We start from the raw sequence: 22144 nt of genomic DNA, 5'->3' as shown, positions 1-22144 counted from the left end.
CGGCTGGAGGGAGAGGAAGAGAGGGGGGGGTGAGAGAGATGAGCTTGTGTTCCACAAAGACAGTCTCAGTCCATTGGAGGATATTCTGAGATTGAGTTGTGTGTCTCTCTCTCTGACTGACTTCAAACAGCTTTGTTTATATACTACATGCAGGCACCTCTCTCTCACATCACTAGAGTTCACTCGCTCTTCTCTTCAGCTGGATGAAGAACTGAAAGGTAATCTGCCCTTTCCTCCTCTGAAATACACTCGTTGTGTGTGTTATATTAATTGTCGTGAAGTGGAACATTAACATGGACTGTATGAGGTGTTGATGGTTACTTATTGTATTCACTAAGGTATTTCCATTGAACATTCCTTACTTTGGTTTATAACCAGTGGTCTTAGATTACGACTTCTTATCTTGCGTTTTGGTATTTGTATGAATGTTTGATTTTTGAGGGGCAGAGATATTTCAGAGCAATTTTTACATTTTGATTATATCTTACCACCTGAAGGGGTTGTACTAAATTCAATGTCTCTGAATTGACAATAGTGGAACTGTAGCCACATTGTTCAGTCATTTTAGCAGATGCTCTTATCCAGAGCAATTAGAGTTAAGTGCCTTGCTCAAGGGCACATGGACATATTTCACTTAGTCAGCTCAGGGATTCGAACCAAAAACCTTTAGGTTACTGGCCCAATCTCTTAACTACTAGGCTACCACCCAGTCATCCTCTCCCTACAGTACATCACTTGCACCTTAGTTAGGATTATCTCTGTCCAAAACTCTTACTCATGAACTTGAATTTCTTTAGGTTACTTGAACTTGAATTTCTTTACAAAACCTCCTTAACATGACCTAAAGGGAAATGGCTGCCAAGAACTGTTTGTCTGTGTCATACATACCTTTACTGATCTCACACTTCTCTATTTGAGCATTATAAGGCTTCTTTAATTATGGGCTTTAACCAGATGTGTTTATTAATGCTTTGAAGACCGGGGATGAACCACTCTGTGGATCAACCACTCTGTGGTTCAACCACTCTGTGGATCAACCACTCTGTGGATCAACCAATGTGACTTTGTAGTGTGTCTACTATTGACTTTAGTTTTTTCCCCTCAAGGCATAAGCGTTGAAAATTGAGTACTCAAATAATCATTCTGTTCTAGAACAATAACATGGGCCTATATTCACAAAGTATCTCAGAGTATGAGAGTATCTCAGAGTGCTGATCTAGAATCCGTTTTCATCTTTACGCTCATAAGATTAATGGACAGAGAGGAGTCAGAGGCCCTTATCCTAGATCACCACTGCTACTCTGAGACACAGTGTAAATACAGGTCCTGGCCTTTTATATTACCTTACTTGCCAGCACCATAGCAGGTGATCTAGCTAGATAAAATACCCTGTTGTTCACAGGCAGTGTAGGGTGAAGATTTGTTGTGGTGCCGTCCACTGATGGGTGTAAATGGCTCACCATCAGAAGGCATTGGAGGGTGAACAGAGGCCTTGTATTGATGCCAATCACAGATCTGAATCCTTCCTTCAGCCTGTATGGCTGTGCCTCATAAAGCCAGATGCTTATCAAGAATAGATCTTGTTTTGAAATGAGGAATGAACAAGGAACACTTAGTCACACACACACACACACACACACACACACACACACACACACACACACACACACTAATCCCATTGATTGGGGTGAAAGTGTGCAGATGAGGTATAGCATCTGAACCTGCTCTTCAACAAGTACAGCATATTTCTACATGTCAATAGACCAGCCCTACACCTGACACTCCCAATGCATTTTTATTTCATTCTGCTCACATGGAATCCTAGCAAAATGGTTTGTGTGTGTGTTCATTCAAATGTGTATGATATCTGCATGAGGACACCTCTGTCATTAGGCCTACAATATATCAGTAGTGATAGTTAGAGGCTCAGAGTGTTTTAGCTGCTTAGCTAATACTTTGCCTTGGTGTGCTCTACAACCATCATACTAAGTACTCCTCCTGTAATGGAGAGCATGGGCCTATACTTTTGGCCATGCAGTGTATGTGGACACCCCTTCAAATTAGTCGATTCAGCTATTTCAGCCACACCCGTTGTTGACAGGTCTATAAAATCGAGCACACCGCCATGCAATCTCCATAGACAAACATTGACAGTAGAATGGCCCACTGAAGAGTTAAGTGACTTTCAACGTGGCAACGTCATACTTTCCAGCAAGTCAATCCGTCAAATTTCTGCCCTGCTAGTACAGCTACGAAGTAGAAGGCCACACAAGCTCACAGAACGGGACCGCCGAGTGCTTTCCTTGGTTGAAACACTCACTGCTTCTCGACGCAACGTCAGCACAAGAATTGTTCGTCGGGAGCTTCATGAAATGGGTTTCCATGGCTGAGCAGCCGCACACAAGCCTAAGTTCACCATGCACAAAGTCAAGCGTCGGCTGAAGTGGTGTAAAGCTCGCCGCAATTGGACTCTGGAGCAGTGGAAATGCGTTCGCTGGAGTGATGTATCACACTTCAACATCTGGCAGTCGAATCTGGGTTTGGCAGATGCCAGGAGTACGCTACCTGTCCCAATGCATAGTGCCAACTGTAAAGTTTGGTGGAGAACGAATAATGGTCTGAGGCTGTTTTTCATAGTTCGGGCTTAATGCTCCAGCATACAATGACATTCTAGACGATTCTGTGCTTCCAACTTTGTGGCAACAGTTTGGGGAAGACCCTTTCCTGTTTCAGCATGACAATTCCCTCATGCACAAAGCAAGGTCCATACAGAAATGGTTTGTCGAGATCAGTGTGGAAGAACTTAACTGGCCTGCACAGAGCCCTGACTTCAACCCCATCGAACACTTTCGGAATGAATTGGAACTGCGATTATGAGCCAGACCTAATCGCCCAAGATCAGTGCCCGACTTCACTAAAGCTCTTGTGGCTGAATGGAAGCAAGTCCCCGCAGCAATATTCCAACATCTAGTGGAAAGCCTTCACAGAAGAGTGGAGGCTGTTATAACAGCAAAGGGGGGACCAACTCCATATTAATGCCCATGATTTTAGTATGAGATGTTCAACGAGCAGTGTTTGTTATTCCTTGAAATCTCATGTGATAACATCATGTGTGTGAGGTAGAGGGGCACCCAGGGGAACAAAAGCCCATTAAAACAAAGTTCCTCTCTGAAAGCTCCTTCCGGACCCCCAGCATGCACCACTCTAATCAATAATATCCCCCTAAGTGAGGCCAGGGCCAGCTTTCTGGCGCAGGCAAACACACTCACAATATTTGAGTACAAAACAAGCATGGGTTGGTTTTCCTGAACACTGATGTATTTGTGGCCCCTTGTGTTCTTGCAAACAACATTGTCCATTGTGCAGCAAAGTAACAAATACAATTTACATATTTTAATGAAATTGGGAAGGTTTTCCATGCTGACTAGATAGTGGGAAACAACTGAGAGGCCTGGGGAAGACCCCTTGAACAACCTCCTCGCCTCCTATTCATGTTCCTCCTCCAGTTGTGGAGGTGGAGATAAGGGCCTGTGTGTGAATGTTTGTGTGTTTTGACTGCCTGTCTGTGTGACACTCCCCTCAGTACTCTTCCACAGTCGTTTCCCATCCTATTATTTCTTTGGACCAGGAACCCCCTATCCCAGCATTGTCCTGGCCCATCAGATCAGACCCCACCAGACAGGGGGCCAGTTATACCGAGTAACAGGGCCGACAGGCCACATCAAGGTGCTGCTCTCCTGACCACTCATAACTCTGCCTATCTGAAATGAAAGGGTCTGTGATGTGACCTTGCCCCTCTATAATTAGGGGGTTGTAATGAGAACCAGACTGTGGCTAGAAGCTGACAGATCTGTGGGAAAGATATAGCTCTCGGTGTGCGAATGGATTCCATATGATGTACGGGGTTGTTTATGTCAAGGTGTGATCACACGTGTGCACACACATCCTGCATGCTCGTACATGCAGGCACCCTCATTTGTGTTCATCCACAGGCTATAGGAACGCCATCCGCAACTTGCATTTCTGCTTTTGATTTTGATAGTCATTAAAGTGACTTGTACGGCAGGTAGCCTAGTGGTTAGAGCGTTGGGCCAGTAACTGAAAGGTTGGTGGATTGAATCCCCGAGCTGACAAGGTGAAAAATCTGTCGTTCTGCCCCTGAACAAGGCAGTTAACCCTTCTGTTCTTAATGTTCTTAACTGACTTGCTTAGTTAAATAAAGGTTCAATTAAAAAAATATAATAATTGATCATGGTGACAAGTGTGCTTGTTAGATGGTCTAGGTACCACTTTGTTTGAAGTGCATCTTATGAAGGCTTCATAAAGCATTCATACAGGCTTTATAAGCCTTTATGAACTATAATTCATGCTCTAGAAAGATTCATAATGTGGAATAACTGTGTGACATTTATTTGTTCACATTTATTCATCCTTTATTTAGAGTTGGCTTAACTGTGAAAAACTGCTGGATAAAAAAAAATTATTCACACTTTAATCTCTAAAATGTTGTGCACTAATTTGTTTACGTTCGTTCTAGTGAGCATTTCTCCTTTGCCAAGATAATCCATCCATCCACCTGGCAGGTGTGGCATATCAAGAAGCTGATTAAACAGCATGATCATTACACAGGTGCACCTTGTGTTTGTATTTATTATGGATCCCCATTAGCCAAGGCAGCAGCTAATTAAAACAGTTATACAAGGCAGGGATGGGGACAATAAAAGGCCACTCTAAAATGTGCAGTTTTGTCACAACATAATGCCACTGATGTCTCAAGTTTTGAGGGAGCGTCCAATTGGCATGCTGACTGCAGGAATGTCCACTAGAGCTGTTGCCAGGGTATTGAATGTTAATTTCTCTACCATAAGCCATCCTTTCAGAAAATTTGGCAGTACATCCAATCGGCCTCACAACCGCAGACCACGTGTAACCACACCAGCCCAGAACCTCCACATCCGGCTTCTTCACCTGCGGTATAATCTGAGACCAGCCACCCGTACAGCTGATGAAACTGAGGAGTATTTCTGTCTGTAATAAAGCCCTTTTGTGGGAAAAACTAATTCTGATTGGCTGGCCAGGTTCCCCAGTGGGTGTGTCTGGCTCGCCTATGCCCTCCCCGGCCCACCCATGGCTGCGCCCCTGCCCAGTCATGAGAAATCCATAGATTAGGGACTAATGAATTTATTTCAATTGACTGATTTCCTTATATGAACTATAACTCAGTAAAATCGTTGAAATTGTTGTATGTTGCGTTTTTATATTTTTGTTCCGTATCAATGGGTCACCAATACCAGCCTATTGACTAACTGACCTCCCCCTCCTCTCCTTCCCCACCCCAGGAAGGTGCAGTACCAGGAGATAGGCCTACTAGGCAGGATGAGTTCCAGAGGTGCCAGGCCCTCTTCTCCCCCCAGCTCGCTGGAGCGCCCGGCGTCACAGGACTCCCAGGACTCCATGGAGGACTACTGGAGCGAGGTGAAGAACATCGAGGAGGATGGCGAGCGGGGCCACGAGGACCTGCTGGAGAGGGGCAGCATGGATGGTCTGTACCAACCAGGGTTGTATTCATTCAGGCATGCAACAGAAAAACCATAGAGATGGTTACAAATGTAGATTCTGATCGATACTATATACTGATTTGTCTAAATTAGTCTTCCTCCACATTCCAGAGGCCGAGCTTGAGGAGGCGTGGCTGCAGGAGGCGGGTCTGTCCACATTGGTGTCGGGGGAGTTGGGGGAGGGGCCTGCAGAGGCGCTGCTCTCCACGCTGACGCGCTCGCAGGCAGCCATGGTGAAGAAGCGTGTGGACAACTACACCCTGACCATGAGGAAGAGGAACAAGCAACCGGCCAGACACGTCCAAGACGTCTTCTCCACGCCAGATACCTTGGTGGGTGCTTTGGGTTACGGCAAGGGTGCTTTGAGTTAAGCACTCAGCAGTTGTGTTTATGGAGTTAGTCTGTATATTTCCGATTTGAAATCCTAACAGGAAACATGTTGACATGAAGTCTGTCTTATGTCTGGCCCTTAATAGGCTATAACTGGTGCTTCTGCCCCTTGGTCCCCCTATGGCCTAAATTCAACTAGATATAGTAACTTTGGTCATCTCACTTGTGCTACTGATCCTCTGGCAGAGCCAGACAAACCTCTGTAACCTCAGTACGTATCCAAATCCTGTGTGTCAGGGATGGGGGTCGTGGCCACAAAAAAAATCTGATCTCATCATGAGGGCCACAGTTGTTGCGGGTCAGCATACCCACATACATTTTTTTTAGCTGACTTGGCTAATTGACTGACTATCAGTAGCTAGGTTTCCATCCAATTTGCGACAGATTTTCATGTGAAAATTCAAGAATCTGCGTTAAACAATATGCGCATTTTCCAACAGAGATGTTTCCATCAAACTGACTTTTTGTGGACAAAAGGCTTTACATGATGACGTAGTACACATAGAAATAACTGAGGCCTAATGCAAGTTGAATGGGTTTCCATTGCATTTTCAACTCAACTGATGGTTTTGTCACAAAAACTGTTGCGTTATACTGTATAGCAAATGTGCCCACTTGAGTACACAGCCATGCAATGTCCATATACAAACATTGGCAGTAGAATGACCTTACTGAAGAGCTCAGTGACTTTCAACGTGACACCGTCATAGGATACCGCCTTTCCAACAAGTCAGTTCGTCAAATTTCTGCCCGGCTAGAGCTGCCCCGGTTAACTGTAAATGCTGTTGTTGTGAAGTGGAAACGTCTAAGAGCAACATCAGCTCAGCCGTGAAGTGGTAGGCCACACAAGCTCACAGAACGGGACCGCCGAGTGCTGAAGCGCGTAGCGTGTAAAAATCGCCTGTCCTTGGTTGCAACACTCACTGCCGAGTTGCTTCCAGAGACCGTTTTGAGCATCAGCACAATAACTGTTCGTCGGGAGCTTCATGAATTACGCTTCACCATCTGGCAGTCCGACGGACGAATCTGGGTTTGGCGGATGCCAGGAGAACGCTACCTGCCCGAATGCATAGTGCCAACTGTAAAGTTTAGTGGAGGAGGAATAATGGTCTGGGGCTTTTCTTCATGGTTTGGGTTAGGCCCCTTAGTTCCAGTGAAGGGAAATCTTAACGCTACAGCATAAAATGAAATGGTTTGTCGAGATCGTTGTGGAAGAACTTGACTGGCCTCCACAATCACCCAACCTCCATCCAATTGAGATGGTTTGGGATGATTTGGACTGCAGAATGAAGGAAAAGCAGCCAACAAGTGCTCAGCATATGTGGGAACTCCTTCAAGACTGTTGTAAAAGCATTCCAGGTGAAGCTGGTTGAGAGAATACCAAGAGTGTGCAAAGCTGTCAAGGCAAAGGCCGGCTACTGTAAACACTTTTTTGGTTACTACATGATTCCATATGTGTTTTTCATAGTTTTGATGTCTTCCCTATTATTCTACAATGTAGAAAATAGTAAAAATAAAGAAAAAGCCCTGAATGAGTAGGTGTGTCCAAACCTTTGACTGGTACTGTATATCATTTTATTTGGGGGGGATGGATTCAAGGGCCTTCAAAAGGGGCCACCAGTTGCCCGGTTGGCTAGAGTAAGGAGACGTGCTTCAGTAGACGTGCTTCAGACAGTCAGGTATGTTACCAACCAGTATTTAAACACCAACCCAGTTGGTATGGGCCAGAACCATTATAGACATATACTGTATACATGACTCTGGTACGGCCATTGTCAGATGAGAGGGGGTGGACAGTGGAAACACGATGTTCTCCTCCTCATGCTTGCCCAACCCTATAAAGCAGCTCTCGGCAGATAGCTGCCTCTTTCTCAGAAATAGAACTGGACCCCTGACTGACTATTAGCTGCAATCTGGATGAGCAACAGGCAAGAGAAGAGCGACGGGGAAGTCCCATACTGTTTTCAGATAGCAGTGTACTGCACGCACTGCTTTAGATCCAAGGACATCAAATAGCATAGCAGCATTGTAATATGTTCTGTAGAAGGGTTGGTGGTATACCAGGTAGCAAGCCCACAGAGTTGTCATGGGAATTTGGAACAAATATGCAAACTCCACCCTGAGTAGCTAGCTAGCTGCTATGGCTATTAAAGGCTGTTGTGTGGCTATGAAGTCTTGATCAAGATTAAGATATTTACAGCATGAAAGAATGGGGAGGGGTGATACGACTAATAAAGCGCCCACGCCAAAGAGTGCCCCAAGTGCCTCTGTCAGCACTGCTGTGTGGCGGTGGCAGTAGTCTCTAGGGTGAGTCACAGATCTGGCAGGGGGCACAGGAGTCATACGCACCCCTCAGTTCCAGCTAGGATGACAGCTGATTCCAGGGCACAGAGAAAGCCTTCACCCTACTCCGGCTAGAATACTGACTTACTGGCAGGCTTCACAGACCACTGTTGATATTTTTTTTGTATGATTAAGGAAATGGATTTAGGCCCCAAGGACATGGAGTCTGGATCCATTAACAGGCCATTCAGTCTAAATGAGGATGGATTGAAGACCATGGCCAGTTGAAATTTGATAGTGGAAGATGGTGTCGTCTCTTTTTGTGTTTGTTGGTTGAGTGTAATATTACAGCTAATGTAGTTATTTTAATTGCTTACCATTGAATTCATACGTAATATATTTCGGCAAATGTTAGTATTTTGGTGACTATGAACTCAAGCTCTTTCTCAGACCTGTGAAATGCAATTTTATGTACATGAAACAGTATAAAGGCAACATTTCTATATCCTAGTGCTGCTGACTGGGGTTTGGTCCATGCTCTTTTCGCTGACTAGGAGGTGTACAACAAAACAAAACAGCCGGCTCTGTTGAACGTTCCATTGATACCCACTCTCCTCTCTCCATGTCAGCAAATGTACTGCACAGCCATATGGTAGAAGTGCATTGGAACGAAACAGCCATATCCCTCATTGCTGTTCACACATCTGGTACTGTGACTGATGAGATGGTCAGCTGAACACAACGAGTGTTAATTCAGTTCACTGCAACGCCTGGGATCGTTTAGAAGAATTTCACTCATTTCACCATAGTCAAATGCTAAAGCAGGATTCATATTTTCATGCGTCCCACTTCAAAAAGCTAATGTTTAGTTGTTGATAATACTTACTGTTGAAACAAACTCCACACACACCGAATGAGCATAAATGATGATCATGTATGTCCCCTATCCTTTTAGTTGGTTGATCCCATACCGCCTGTGTCCCCCAAGTCATCCAATGGACACATGCCTTCCATATGCATCCACCGGACGTCTTCAAGAGGTGAGTCTATAGTCTCTCAATATGTTACCACCATTTAATGTCCCCTATTAGTTTGGTTAGATTTGGTTGGCTGACGCAACCGACTGTGAGGCTACCACTCCAGTGGGTTGAATCAATGTTGTTTCCATGCTATTTCAACCTAATTCTGTCAACGTGATTGGAAAACACATTGGACTGTGACCAAGTCGTCAACATAGATCATTTCCATCTGGTTGGTTGGACTCTTTGCATAGGGGAATATACTGGTGATGTGCCCATCATTCTGACTGTGTGTGTGTTCCAGTGCGGCCTGCTTTTCCCAGCTTCTCCCCAGTGGAGAGACGTGTTTCAGAGTGCCCTCCCCCTCAGGATACCTCTGACACCCTGTCTTTCGAAGTGCCTTACTCTGAGGGCGTCACTGCCCACCGCAGGGGCCGCCAGGGGGACTGCCAGGACTGCCAACGCATCCGCAGAGATGACCCCGACCTGCCAGTGAGTCTCACCTCTGTCCCTTTGGAACTCCAAAAGGTGTTTAAAAACAAATGAATGCAGTAGAAAATGAGAGAGCGACAGACACATGGAAGGGATTGTACAGGACAGAAAGTGGCAGAACGGGGATTTGAACCCCAGCTGTAGGTGGCTGTGTGTGGTCTGGTCTGGAGGCAGCCGTGTTAACCAATGGCTGACCTCTGGCAACCTGTTTGAATATATCAAATGTGTTGATGATCGATACTGTTTCTTATGAATGACCATGGTCTTGTCTTCTGTCTTGTATAGACATTTCAGCTGCCTAGGCCTAAACTAGGCCTCACCCACATCCAAGATCTGTCTTGTGAGGACATGAAGAAGATCGGCTACATCTCTCTGATTGAACTGACCACGTTCTACGACTGCCTGGGCATTGAGCTCAAACGCAACCGAGCAGCACGCAGCAAGGCCAGAGGTGGGTGGTTAACTGGGTCATGTTCATGAGGCAACAAACGAAAGAAACCCCACATAAACAGGGCGGAACTACCTGGAAAATAAAACATTTTGTTTTATGTTGCAAGATGTTTTAAGACATTTTCAGTTGCGTGCCCTAATGAACACAACCTTGGTGTTTCACATCCTATTTTTACATAGACAACAGTCATTGGGGTTTTGAACTCTCTTTTTACCCTCCCCTCCACAGAAAGTGGTATATTTGGAGTTCCCCTGACCACTCTACTGGAGAATGACCAGAAGAAATTCCCCGGGTCCAAGGTTCCTCTCGTCTTCAGAAAGGTACTGTATCTGATTGGTTCTATTTGTATTGGTAAAGCCCCCCTTACTTCTCCTTTGAAACCACAAGTGTCTCTCCCCTCTGAATATAGTTATCGAAATTATACTGGGAAATCCCTGCTTATTCCCCAATGGAAAATTATATGGGGTTATTGTGCGTTGCCAGTTCTCCTATACTTCTACGGGTCAGTTAAACTCTCCCTAAATCTCTCTCTCCCTCGTTTCCTTTCTCTCTTTTTGTCTCTCTCTCTCTCTCCCCCCCTCTGTCTCTCTCCTCCCCAACTCCCTCCCTCCTTCTCTCAGTGCTACTCACACCTTGAGCTGGGCGATATTTACAAAAATTCATATCGCTATAAATTGACTGAATTATTACAATAATAATAAATTGAACAATAAGTTTATAACATCCATGTGCACTGTTGTTTTTTTAATATTACACTTAAAACTTCTACTAATACTTTGAATGTTGTACCTATCAATTTTCCTATTAACAATCACCCATATTACAAACTTATTTAATTTAAAACTTCACATTTCTCTAGTAGGGCCCAATAGGTTATTTATCGTAATGAACGATATCAGAAAATGTCCACAATAAGTGGTCGGTATTGTCGTGTCGATATACATTTTTGGTTTATCGTCCCAGCTCTACTCTCCCCCTCTAACCCGTAGTATCCTGACCCTCATCCCTTCCATCATGCTTTTCCTACTGAAGCACCCCTTTCCCAGGACCCCTCACATCACTCCCTGACTCTTCCTCCTCAGCTGGACATTACTGCTTTGTGTTAACGTAATATGTGTCAGGGGATGCCCACACACGGACTGCTTCCTCCAAGTGCCCAAGAGCCTCTCCTGTTTCACTATCAGTACTAGAGTCAGCCTGGTTAAGCGTTGCTTTCACACGTCATCACAAAGACATTCCGGAGAGACTAAATGTCAGAAGTCCATCATATACTCCTTTTAAACCTACTGAGTAGGGGAGGGAGGAGAGTCAAGTGATGAACTATAAGCTATATATACTGATATTTTAATTTGTGTTGTCATGTCAGCTAGGGATGGATGTTAGTTATTGTTCATTTCTATCATAGAATATGTTATCTCTGACGTTTTAGAAATATGTCTGGGATGGTATATGCAGTGCCTTCAGAAAGTATTCACACCCCTTGACTTTTTCCATATTTTGTTGTGTTACAGCCTGAATTTACAATTCACTGGCCTACACACAATGCCCCATAATGTCAAATTGCAATTATGTTTTTAGAAATGTTTACAAATGAATAAGAAATGAAAAGCTGAAATGTCTTAGATGTAATAGAATATGTTAGCTATTATAGCTCATGTATGTTAGAAATATATCTGGGACTGTATATACGGAGCTGTACTGAAAATAACATCTGACTGTTTAGAGTCCCAGCAGCTGCCAGTCAGTCAGCCAGTGGCACGGACCTAACCTTGGCATAGCTGAGGGTTAAGGCACAAATAACCCTGTTACCAGCAGTCAAATTCCAGTCGCCTAAAATAAGTCACATTGACTGACTACAATTACAGGCCACGTATAGTAAATGACTAGAGTATTGGGTATCAAGGTGATGTTTTATGGATTTGGTAGATAAGTGGCTTCTGAAAGGTAATTATAGGACTTTTCTTTGAAGCAATTGTTCACTGCTATATCAGTGTTGGTTTATCTTTTGCAGACCTGGAAAGTGGTTTCTGGAGGAGGACTTGATGAACAAGGTCAAACCATTGCTTCAGAATGCAGATTTTGTGTGGTCTAGTTAACAGATAGTTAGCCTTTAGGATTCAAAGCTTGTCATAAAATACAATTGTTGGGTTGCCTTACTCTCTCATATCTGTCATATTGCACTTGTGAAGATCCCTAAGCCCTCCTAAACAAAAATGATCAAGTGTTAGTACCACACAGTTTACAGTTGAGAGAAGTTACGGAGTGCACCTTTTTAAGGGACATATTTTATCAGTCGTCACTAAGAGGCAGGAAACAGAAGGGTTGTGTCTTTCTTTTGGAGTGGACCAGGTGTGTGAGAGATGGTGGGTCTGATAGTGTTAACCTCAGCTCGCTGACATCTTTCTGTAGAGACGAGATGACTGAAGTCTCCAATCCAGGTGTGAGTCATGTTCAATAGCGCAAAACAAGTTTGGCGATGGAGAACAAACATCAAGGGCCAGCGACCGAATCTGTGGGCGCTTTTATCTCTAGTTGTAAATATGAATTGAATGCTGTTTTGTTAGTGGTTTCAAGACCTCCCTGTAAAAAGAAAGTTTGCACAAAAATGACTTCCCTGTCTGTGAAAACCGGGAAGAGGAAACAAATGCAGTCAGATTTGGTTGATTTTGTTTACAGGTGAGAGTCGAGTTCACATAGAAATGTCCCTCTTGGTTTGGTAAACTTGTGGTTTATAAAATGTGTATGCTTGTGTTTGCAGCTCTTGTCCAAGCTGGAGCAGACAGGACTACAAACAGAGGGGATTCTCAGAGTACCAGGGTCTGCATCCAGAGTAAAGGTAATCCCCTCAGATACACACACCCCCTCTCCCTTTTCCACTAATGAAACTGGAGCTTTTCATACTTTAGCTGTCAATCACCAATCATAGAGCTATCTTGTTCTGTGTAACTCTAGCCTATGTCTACCATTGTAAAAACATTTCACTGAAGGGAAAGATATGTTTGTTCTTTGATTTAGTGCTGTACAAGCAGACTGAAGAGGGGATGTACCCCCCACTCACCTCCATTTTGATTTGTTAGGTACCATGGCAGGTCACCCCCTACACACACTTGACATCTCAACTAGAGGAAGCATGTGGGTATTAGGTTCCCCAAACACACATGGTGATGGTTAGGGATGTGATTTGTTTTTATGGAGGGGTCAAAGGTGACCGTGCAGTTGAGATTAACCACAGGAGGAACCATTGTGGAGATAATGTGTATATTTTTGTTTTGGTGTTCGTATTTGCAGCATCTGCGCCAGGAGCTGGAGCAGAAGTTCAATGAGGAACGGTTTGACTGGGAGCAGGTGAGGCACAATGACGCAGCGGGTCTGCTGAAGATGTTCATCAGAGAGCTGCCTTATCCTCTGCTCACGCTCCAGCACTTACCGGCCTTCGCCGCTGCACAGAGTGAGTGCACACAAATGTAGGCCTGTACGCTTACCATTAAGTGTATACATAATACAGTGCATTTGGAAAGTATTCAGACCCCTTGACTTTTTCCACATTTTGTTACATTACAGCTTTATTCTAAAATTGATGAAACTGTTTTTTGTCCTCTTCAATCTACACACAATACCCCGTAATGACAGGTTTTTAGAAGTGTTAGCAAATGAATATAATTTTTTCTTGTTGATATATCACATTTACATAAGTATTCAGACCCTTTACTCAGTGCTTTGTTGAAGCACCTTTGGCAGCGATTACAGCCTCAAGTCTTCTTGGGTATGATGCTACCATCTTGGCACACCTGTATTTAGGGAGTTTTTCCCCTTCTTCTCTGCAGATCCTCTCAAGCTCTGTCAGGTTGGATGGGGAGTGTCGCTGCACAGCTATTTTCAGGTCTCTCCAGAGATGTTTGAACGGGTTCAAGTCCGGTCTCTAGCTGGCCCACTCAAGAACATTCAGAGACTTGTCCCGAAGCCACTCCTGTTTGTCTTGGCTGTGTGCTTAGGGTCGTTGTCCTGTTGGAAGGTGAACCTTTGCCCCAGTCTGAGGTCCTGAGTGCTCTGGAGCAGGTTTTCATGAAGGATCTCTCTGTACTTTGCTCCGTTCATCTTTCCCTCGATCCTGACTAGTCTCCCAGTCCCTGCCGCTGAAAAACATCCCCACAGCATGATACTGCTTCACCGTAGGGATGGTGCCAGGTTTCCTCCAGACGTGACGTTGGCATTCAGGCCAAAGAGTTCAATCTTGGTTTCATCAGACAAGATAATCTTGTTTCTCATGGTCAGAGTTTTTATGTGCCTTTTGGCAAACTCCAAGCGGGCTGTCATGTGCTTTTTACTGAGGAGTGGCTTCCATCTGGCCACTCTACCATAAAGGCCTGATTGGTAGAGTGCTGCAGAGAAGGTTGTCCTTCTGGAAGGTTCTCCCATCTCCACAGAGGAACTCTAGAGCTCTGTCAGAGTGACCATCGGGTTCTTGGTCACCTCCCTGACCAAGGCCCTTCTCCCCGATTGCTCAGTTTGGCCGGGCAGCCAGCTCTAGGAAGAGTCTTGGTGGTTCCAAACTTCTTCCATCTAAGAATGATGGAGGCCACTGTGTTCTTGGGGACCTTCAATGCTGCAGAAATGTTTTGGTACCCTTCCCCAGATCTCTCCCTCGACACAATCCTGTCACAATCCTGTCTCGGACCTCTACAGACGATTCCTTTGACCTAATGGCTTGGTTTTTGTGGGACCTTATATAGACTGGTGTGTGCCTTTCCAAATCATGTCCAATCAATTGAATTTATCACAGGTGGACTCCAATCAAATTGTAGAAACATCTCAAGGATGATGAATGGAAACAGGATGCACCTGAGCTCAATTTTGAGTCTCATAGCAAAGGGTCTGAATACTTATGTAAATAAAGGATTTCTGTTTTAGATTTTAATACATTAGCAAACATTTCTAAAAACCTGTTTTTGCTTTGTCATTATGAGGTATTGTGTGTAGAATGATGAGGAACATGTTTTATTTAATCCATTTTAGAATAAGGCTGTAATGTAACAAAATCTGTAAAAAGGGAAGAGGTCTGAATACTTTCTGAATGCACTGTACATATACTAAAATAGCTCTCTGACACCCTTATCTCTACTGCCCTGTAAGCAGAGACTAATTATTCAGTCCTTCATACTATATATCACCATGGTTAGCATTGTTTACAGCACATGTAAAATACACTACATGACCAAAAATATGTGGACACCTACTCGTCGAACATTCCAAAATCATGGGCATTAATATGGATTTGGTCCCGCCTTTGCTGCTATAACAGCCTCCACTCTCCTGGGAAGTCTTTCCACTAGATGTTGGAACATTGCTGCGGGGACTTGCTTCCATTCAGCTACAAGAGCATTAGTGAGGTCAGGCAGTGATGTTGGGCGATTAGGCCTGGCTCGCAGTCGGCGTTCCAATTCATCCCAAAGGTGTCCGATGGGGTTGAGGTCAGGGCTCTGTGCAGGCCAGTCAAGTTCTTCCACACTCATCTCGACAAACCATTTCTGTATGGACCTTGCTTTGGAACTAAGGGGCATTGTCATGCTGAAACAGGAAATGGCCTTCCCCAAACTGTTGCCATAAGTTGGAATTACAGAATTGTCTAGAATGTTATTGTATGCTGTAGCGTTAAGATTTCCCTTCACTGGAGCTAAGGGACCTAGCTCAAACAGCCCTAGACCATTATTCCTCCTCCATCAAACCTTACAGTTGGCACTATGCATTCAGGCAGGTAGCGTTCTACTGGCATTCGCCAAACCCATATTCGTCTGTCGGACTGTCAGATGGTGAAGCGTGATTCATCACTCCAGAGAACTGGTTTCCACTGCTCCAAGCTTTACACCACTCCAGCTGATGCTTGGCATTGCTCATGGTGATCTTAGGCTTGTGTGTGGCTTCTCGACCATGGAAACCTATTTCATGAAGCTCCCGACGAATAATGATTGTGCTGACGTTGCTTCCAGAGGCAGTTTGGAACTCGGTAGTGAGTGTTGCAAGCGAGGACAGACAATTTTTAAGCTCTTCAACACTTGCCGGTCCCATTCTGTGAGCTTGTGTGGCTTACCACTTTACAGATGAGCCGTTGTTGCTCCTAGACGTTTCCACTTCACAATAACAGCACTTACATTTGACAGGGGCAGCTCTAGGAGGGCAGAAATTTGACAAACTGACTTGGAAAGGTGGCATCCTATGCTGCTGCCACGTTGAAAGTCACTGAGCTCTTCAGTAAGGCCGTTCTACTGCCAGTGTTTGTCTATGGAGATTGCATGGCTGTCTGCTTGATTTTATACACCTGTCAGCAACAGGTGTGGCTGAAATAGCCAAATCCACTCATTTGAAGGGGTGTCCATATACTTTTGTATATGTTGCTAGTCATTTATGATTAATTTCAAATTTTTCTCATAAATGTACTCTTAACAATGTCAATAACAGTCAACAACACTTCCACCAGTTCGTAAGGTATGTGTGTATACAGAGATATCAGTGTATTTTCCCCTCTGTCCCTCCTCAGGTGTCTCCTCTCCCAGACACCAGATCCAGGCCCTGCACCTCCTCATCATGCTGCTCCCTGAGCCCAACAGAGACACACTCAAGGTGAGCATGATCTTTGACTAATGACCCTAAAGATCAGGGTTCACATCCTTTGTAGCTATCCCAAGACTCATGATCATGGACTGAGAGACTACACTTTCAACTGTGACCTCATAACCCTATACACAAACACACACCTATCCCACATATCCAGTCCTAAAATAGCTCAAATAAGTGCAGGGGCTAAGAGTTTATTTTCAATTGGGCAACTGTGTCCAACTATGCATTCCTATGACTCATAAGCCAATAGTCACAACCATGAGTGACTAACATTCCATTCTAAGGGGCGATTGCCTTCGTAACATGTAAACAACCATGAAGTGTTGCTCAAGCCTCAGTCAAGGCATAATATGATGACTTAACTTGGCACACTTGAAGTGAACTTGAAGAGCAACAACTATGTTTAAGTATCGTCCCATGAATGGGTTATTGTATAAAGTTTAGATAAGAGGTTTTTGAAGGTGTGAAGGGAAAACGGGTGACAACCCCCTGACGTCCTCTCTTCATGAGTGGACAGTATATAAAATGACGTGTGTAGGATAAGATATGAGAATGTGTTTCAGTATGGGCACATTTTGGATCAGTAGGCCAGAGTTACCCAGTGATTGTGCCAGTGCAAAGGTTGAACCTGTTTGCTTGAAGGAATAAATCCGAAGGGCACACACACATACACACACACAAAGACCCAGTCTAACCCCTCTGTGCCTCTCCAGGCCCTGTTAGAGTTCCTGAGGAAGGTGGTAGCCTATGAAGAGAAGAACAGGATGAGTCTGTGGAACGTGTCCATGATTGTGGCTCCCAACCTCTTCACCTACCGGGGCAAGAACGCCAAGCAGGAGGAGATGCAGGCGGCAGGCGGGGCAGCCCACCTCGTACGGCTACTCATCACATACCAAGAACTGCTCTGGACCGTGAGTTTGCAACACACGCGTACACACGTTCCTTGAACACATAGAGATGGGATACGTTCACACACACACACACACACTACACATTCACTACCCCCAAACATATCTCATCAACAGTCATCTGGCCTCATCAGGACAGACCAGGGTGCTATTCAACTACAGTAGGACTGCAATTTCCCAAATTGGTGGTTGATAGATTACATCTATACTGCTCCAGTACAACTTCTGTAATTTCGCTGAACAAAAACCTCACTTTCAGTAATTCAAGACAAGTCAGTTTTTATGTAGACCTTGAGCCTGGTTAAACAAGAATGAAAGCTGAGCTCACCATTTGTTTTACTGGGGGGATAAATGTATGACAAAAACCCATGAGGGAAGTGATCCAGGCACGTTGTATGAAACGCAAAGAGACAAAGAGCAGCTTGACCCATACCTGGGGACTGCTGCCTGACCTATTAGAATACAATGCATAGTACAATGCATAGAATGCAATGTCACTATAGCCCAAATCATCAAGCCTCCGGGCAGACGGGGAGAAAGTGAGAGAGGGAGGATAGAGAGATTAATAGGTATATTGTTCTCTCCTCAGGTGCCCTGCTTTCTCATCTCCCACGTGAGGAAGTTGAATGAGGCAAGCAAGAAGCCGCCCAGCTCAGAGAAGACCAAAAGGAAGCTGCTACTGATGAGGAAGAGGAACGCTGAGAAGACTGAGAGGAGCGAGGTAATGATTACTGACTTTATGGACTCTAAACTACTTTAACCCCAACTTGAAATGGTCAATTAGATTTATTCTCAACAATATCATAGGCTATTGGGTGTATGCTTGCTCCTGACAGTACCTAATTGGATGCGGTCGCCAGTACCTTTCAGCATGAGGTTTACTCATGTAATGGGACTTGAATTGAAGTTTGGTCTTTTCTTTGTCCACAGTTGACTGACCTCCGAGAAGGGGTCATCAGGGTTCACGCCCCACTACACGCTAAGATCTCCATGGCGATCCAGTTGGACAACGAGACCAAGGCCAAAGATGTGATGGCGCGCTTCGATTATGAGAACGGGTCAGTGGAGGAAGAGTGATGATTACTTATTACTTCATTGCCTCTGTTGATGTTGCTGATGTATACTATAGGGATGTCTGGGTTTATTAAAATCATTATCTTTTTTTATCTCGCAGTCGTGGCACCAGAAGCACTAGCCAGAGGCCAGTACAGTATTTGTTTGAGGTCGGAGGAAACATAGGTATGTATGATTACATCCCTGTTTGACTCAAATTATTTTCAAACAAAGGATTATTGTAATTTCTGTCTTCTTTAATCGAACTAAAACAAGACTTTTCTCTCTAGGCGAGCGCTGCTTGGACCCTGAGACTCACCTACTAGACGTGTACCATGTGAATCCGCACTGTGAATGGCTTTTAAAACCCACGACAACATGAGAACTGAGGATTCACTCACTCAACACAGTCAGCAAACTGAACCACTGCCCTCTTGTGGTCGTCCTGGTGAACTGGGCATGCATGGAGGCCTTGTTGACTGTAGTTGAGATTTTATCCCAAACTATGGACCACTAAAAAGAGCGAGAGCTGGAAGAGGAACTATGGAGAGAGACATTCTCCTCCCGAAGGAAGGACTCAGCATAGGCCATGTTTGTGGGATTGAACCTTATAACAAACTACTAAATAGGACAGAAGCACTATACTCTGACTAACTGGGTTCTGGATGGAAGTATTTGGAGGTGGGACAGCTTTGTGAAGACATGCTCCACATACGTGACTGACGACATCCCATTGCTTGCCATTTGAATTTATTTGTGCCTTTTTGAGGACAGTAACTTATTTTACACTAAAATTTCACTATTAGATGTTCAATGTTTCTTTTGACAAATTAAAACGAGTGTTCAGTTTACGTAACAGGATTGACCTTAAAATGAGGGGCAGACTAATCACATGAAATAATAATCTTCAGAAATGACTTTGTCAAAGCAACAAAATAGCAAGGTTTTACAATGATGGTGAAATGCTGGGGTTATGTTGCTTAAAATCTTCCAAAAATCAGAGGGTGCATGGAGGGACACTAGCAAGTCTTTATTTATATAAAAAATCTGATTTATTGAATTTTCCATGTGGTCTATATCAAAGGGCACTTAATTTAATAAAACAGGGTTTTAAAATTCAATATTGTTGCACAATTTCTACATAAAATATCAAAAAGATGCAAAAGGAATTCTTCGTGGAACGACCCTGCTACAGAGGCCATGGACACAATAACAGACCATGTGTACATCTTCATGCAAGACCCAGTTAACATTTACTTGCTATATTTATACCACAAATGTATCCTGCTTATTGTATTATTACACATACTCCATATAACTTTTTTATCATTTATAAGAGCAGCATGTTGATTGCAAAACCATTGGGAGTGAGGAGATTCAGAAGACTAGCAGTTTGGGTTGTTGAGTTCATGATGGTGAGGGACAAGTGGAGATGGGATGACCTGATACTGAATACAGACATTGGCTCCGTCTAAAAGGTTGTAACAACTTTGTTTCATGGTCTCCTGTCCTGCTGACCACTGATCTGTGTCTAGAACTGATCAGGACAAGGCAGGTGAAAACAACATGGTGGAAACCTATCCAGTCCTTTGACCTGTCAGTGGTCAAGGACATGAGATAAGGAGAGGAAGCGGTTCCAGAGTACTGAGACGCAGGCCCACATCGGAACTGTGACCAACCATTCAGGCCATTGTCAAGCCCACCTTTTTTGCTTTTTGGATTTGCATGTTGAGCAGTAATATAGAAAGGTTCAGAACTTATATATCTCCTCCTGACACATCTCCCCACCCCAACGGACTGTGAATGTTGTACATGTGACTTGTAGAAAACAATGTACACACTACACTATGACTCAACAACCAATCCTGTATGTCCAGTCTACATAAGAGACATGCATTACTAATGAACTAAACTGACCTTGCATGCCTGGAGAGTGCTTACAATACTTCCTCTAATGAAGGAAAGGAGAAAAGGCATAGAGTGGCCATAAAAAAAGGCCCGTCATAGCAGTGTTAGCCTGGCTTCCAAACTGATTTCATTACATTTCACCATCGTTTTTTCTCAAACGATGGTAAGCGCAATGTTCAGTCTGGTTTAACCAGGCTAGCCCTCGCTTGGTTATGAACTTGTGAATAATGTTTACTTGCAGGGCATGTAAGCCAGATCAACCTCTCTCCACTTTATTTTACTCTGTGGTCTTAGTAGTTCAATGTTTGCCTGTGCCTTGGTTGTCAGCCTGTGGTTTTTGTTGTTAAAGTATTCTGTGCTTCCAAATGAACCTGTAGCAAATGTATCAACAAGACAAAGGTCGTAATGTTGATATGGCTTTGCGCAGGACTTTTTAAAATTATTTTCATCCTTCCAAAGCCAGTGTGTAAACATTTTTTGTAAATGATTGTGCACCATAGACTCTTACTATGTGTGTATTTTCTGTATATAGAATACTGATTTAGCATTTTTTTTATTTGCATTTATTTTATGAATATTATTTGACCACTGTTGACAGTTTTGGCCAAGTGGCACAATGTATCTGACACAGTAACAACTGAATATAACGTCAAGTTAAAAATGGAGTTGTCTTTCTCTTGCCTGAACTGTGTTGTGAAATATGTTAGGAAAAAATCAGCTCAGTTTCTCCCCCAAAATAGCATGAACACTAGATGCAGAACATTCTTCTGCAGATACTCCTGGGAAACTATGCAGAAAGACAAACAGACATGCTATAGAACGGATAACATCAGAAGGATGACCGCTTTGGAAGCAGCTTTGACAAGTGTGTTATGCACTGCATAATATGTGGGCGGGCCTATAGTAATGGAGCCTACAGAGCAACTATGACTTCACTACAATACAGATCTTTTTTTAAGTAAGCTATATTTTTTAAAGTATTTTATTAACAAATATTACTTTTCTAGAACATCACATATAAAAACTAAGACGTTCTATTGTCCAATTAATTTGGGGGAGTCAAAATGCACGAAAGAACATGCACACCAACACTTGGAATCATGTTAGAAAATGAGTTGATAAAAAAAAAGAAAAAAAATAGAAAATTCACATTGATCAAACATTACTTCAATCTTTCTTTACAAAACATTACAAATGGAAGTCATTTCATAGGTCAAATTTCGATGGTCAAATCACAGGGTCATAGCGTTAGATATGGAATGGTTTGGTATGGCTGGTAAAGTTCTGGTATGGTTGTGGCAAGGTTATGTGGCGGTGCTAGGGCAGGAGTGGGGTGACACTCCTTGGAGAGTGAAGGCGGTACTGAAGTCCAGGATGTTGGTCATGTGACCCTTGATCAAGCGGATGTTACGCATACAACCACGGAACGGCATTCTGGATGTCAGGCAGTTCTGTTTCACGCCGACTGTA

General features: G+C 43.8%; 2 protein-coding genes across 2 annotated transcripts in view; one reads left to right on the top strand and one right to left on the bottom strand.

The window, feature by feature from the left end:
• Nucleotides 1-1252: 1252 nt before the first annotated feature.
• LOC120050630 (rho GTPase-activating protein 28-like) lies at nt 1253-19689 on the top strand. Its single transcript, XM_038997217.1, has 15 exons — nt 1253-1323; nt 5340-5542; nt 5670-5890; nt 9187-9271; nt 9555-9742; nt 10028-10193; nt 10422-10513; nt 12952-13029; nt 13482-13641; nt 16726-16808; nt 17519-17716; nt 18303-18434; nt 18644-18771; nt 18888-18952; nt 19057-19689. Exons 1-15 carry the CDS (start codon nt 1253-1255, stop codon nt 19146-19148), a joined length of 1962 nt encoding a protein of 653 aa, XP_038853145.1. The 3' UTR covers nt 19149-19689.
• A 2289-nt stretch (nt 19690-21978) lies between these two features.
• The window catches only part of lama1 (laminin, alpha 1), a 73931-nt gene continuing 73765 nt past the window's right edge, over nt 21979-22144 (bottom strand). The window contains exon 57 of the mRNA XM_038997216.1: nt 21979-22139. Coding sequence (XP_038853144.1) covers nt 21979-22139 — 161 coding nt within the window. The remainder of the gene's footprint in view (nt 22140-22144) is intronic.

The sequence above is a fragment of the Salvelinus namaycush genome, chromosome 7, assembly GCF_016432855.1.
Source record: "Salvelinus namaycush isolate Seneca chromosome 7, SaNama_1.0, whole genome shotgun sequence".
Classification (NCBI taxonomy): domain Eukaryota; kingdom Metazoa; phylum Chordata; class Actinopteri; order Salmoniformes; family Salmonidae; genus Salvelinus; species Salvelinus namaycush.
Note: the sequence above shows the minus strand (reverse complement) of the source record. Positions and strands in the feature narration are given on the sequence as shown.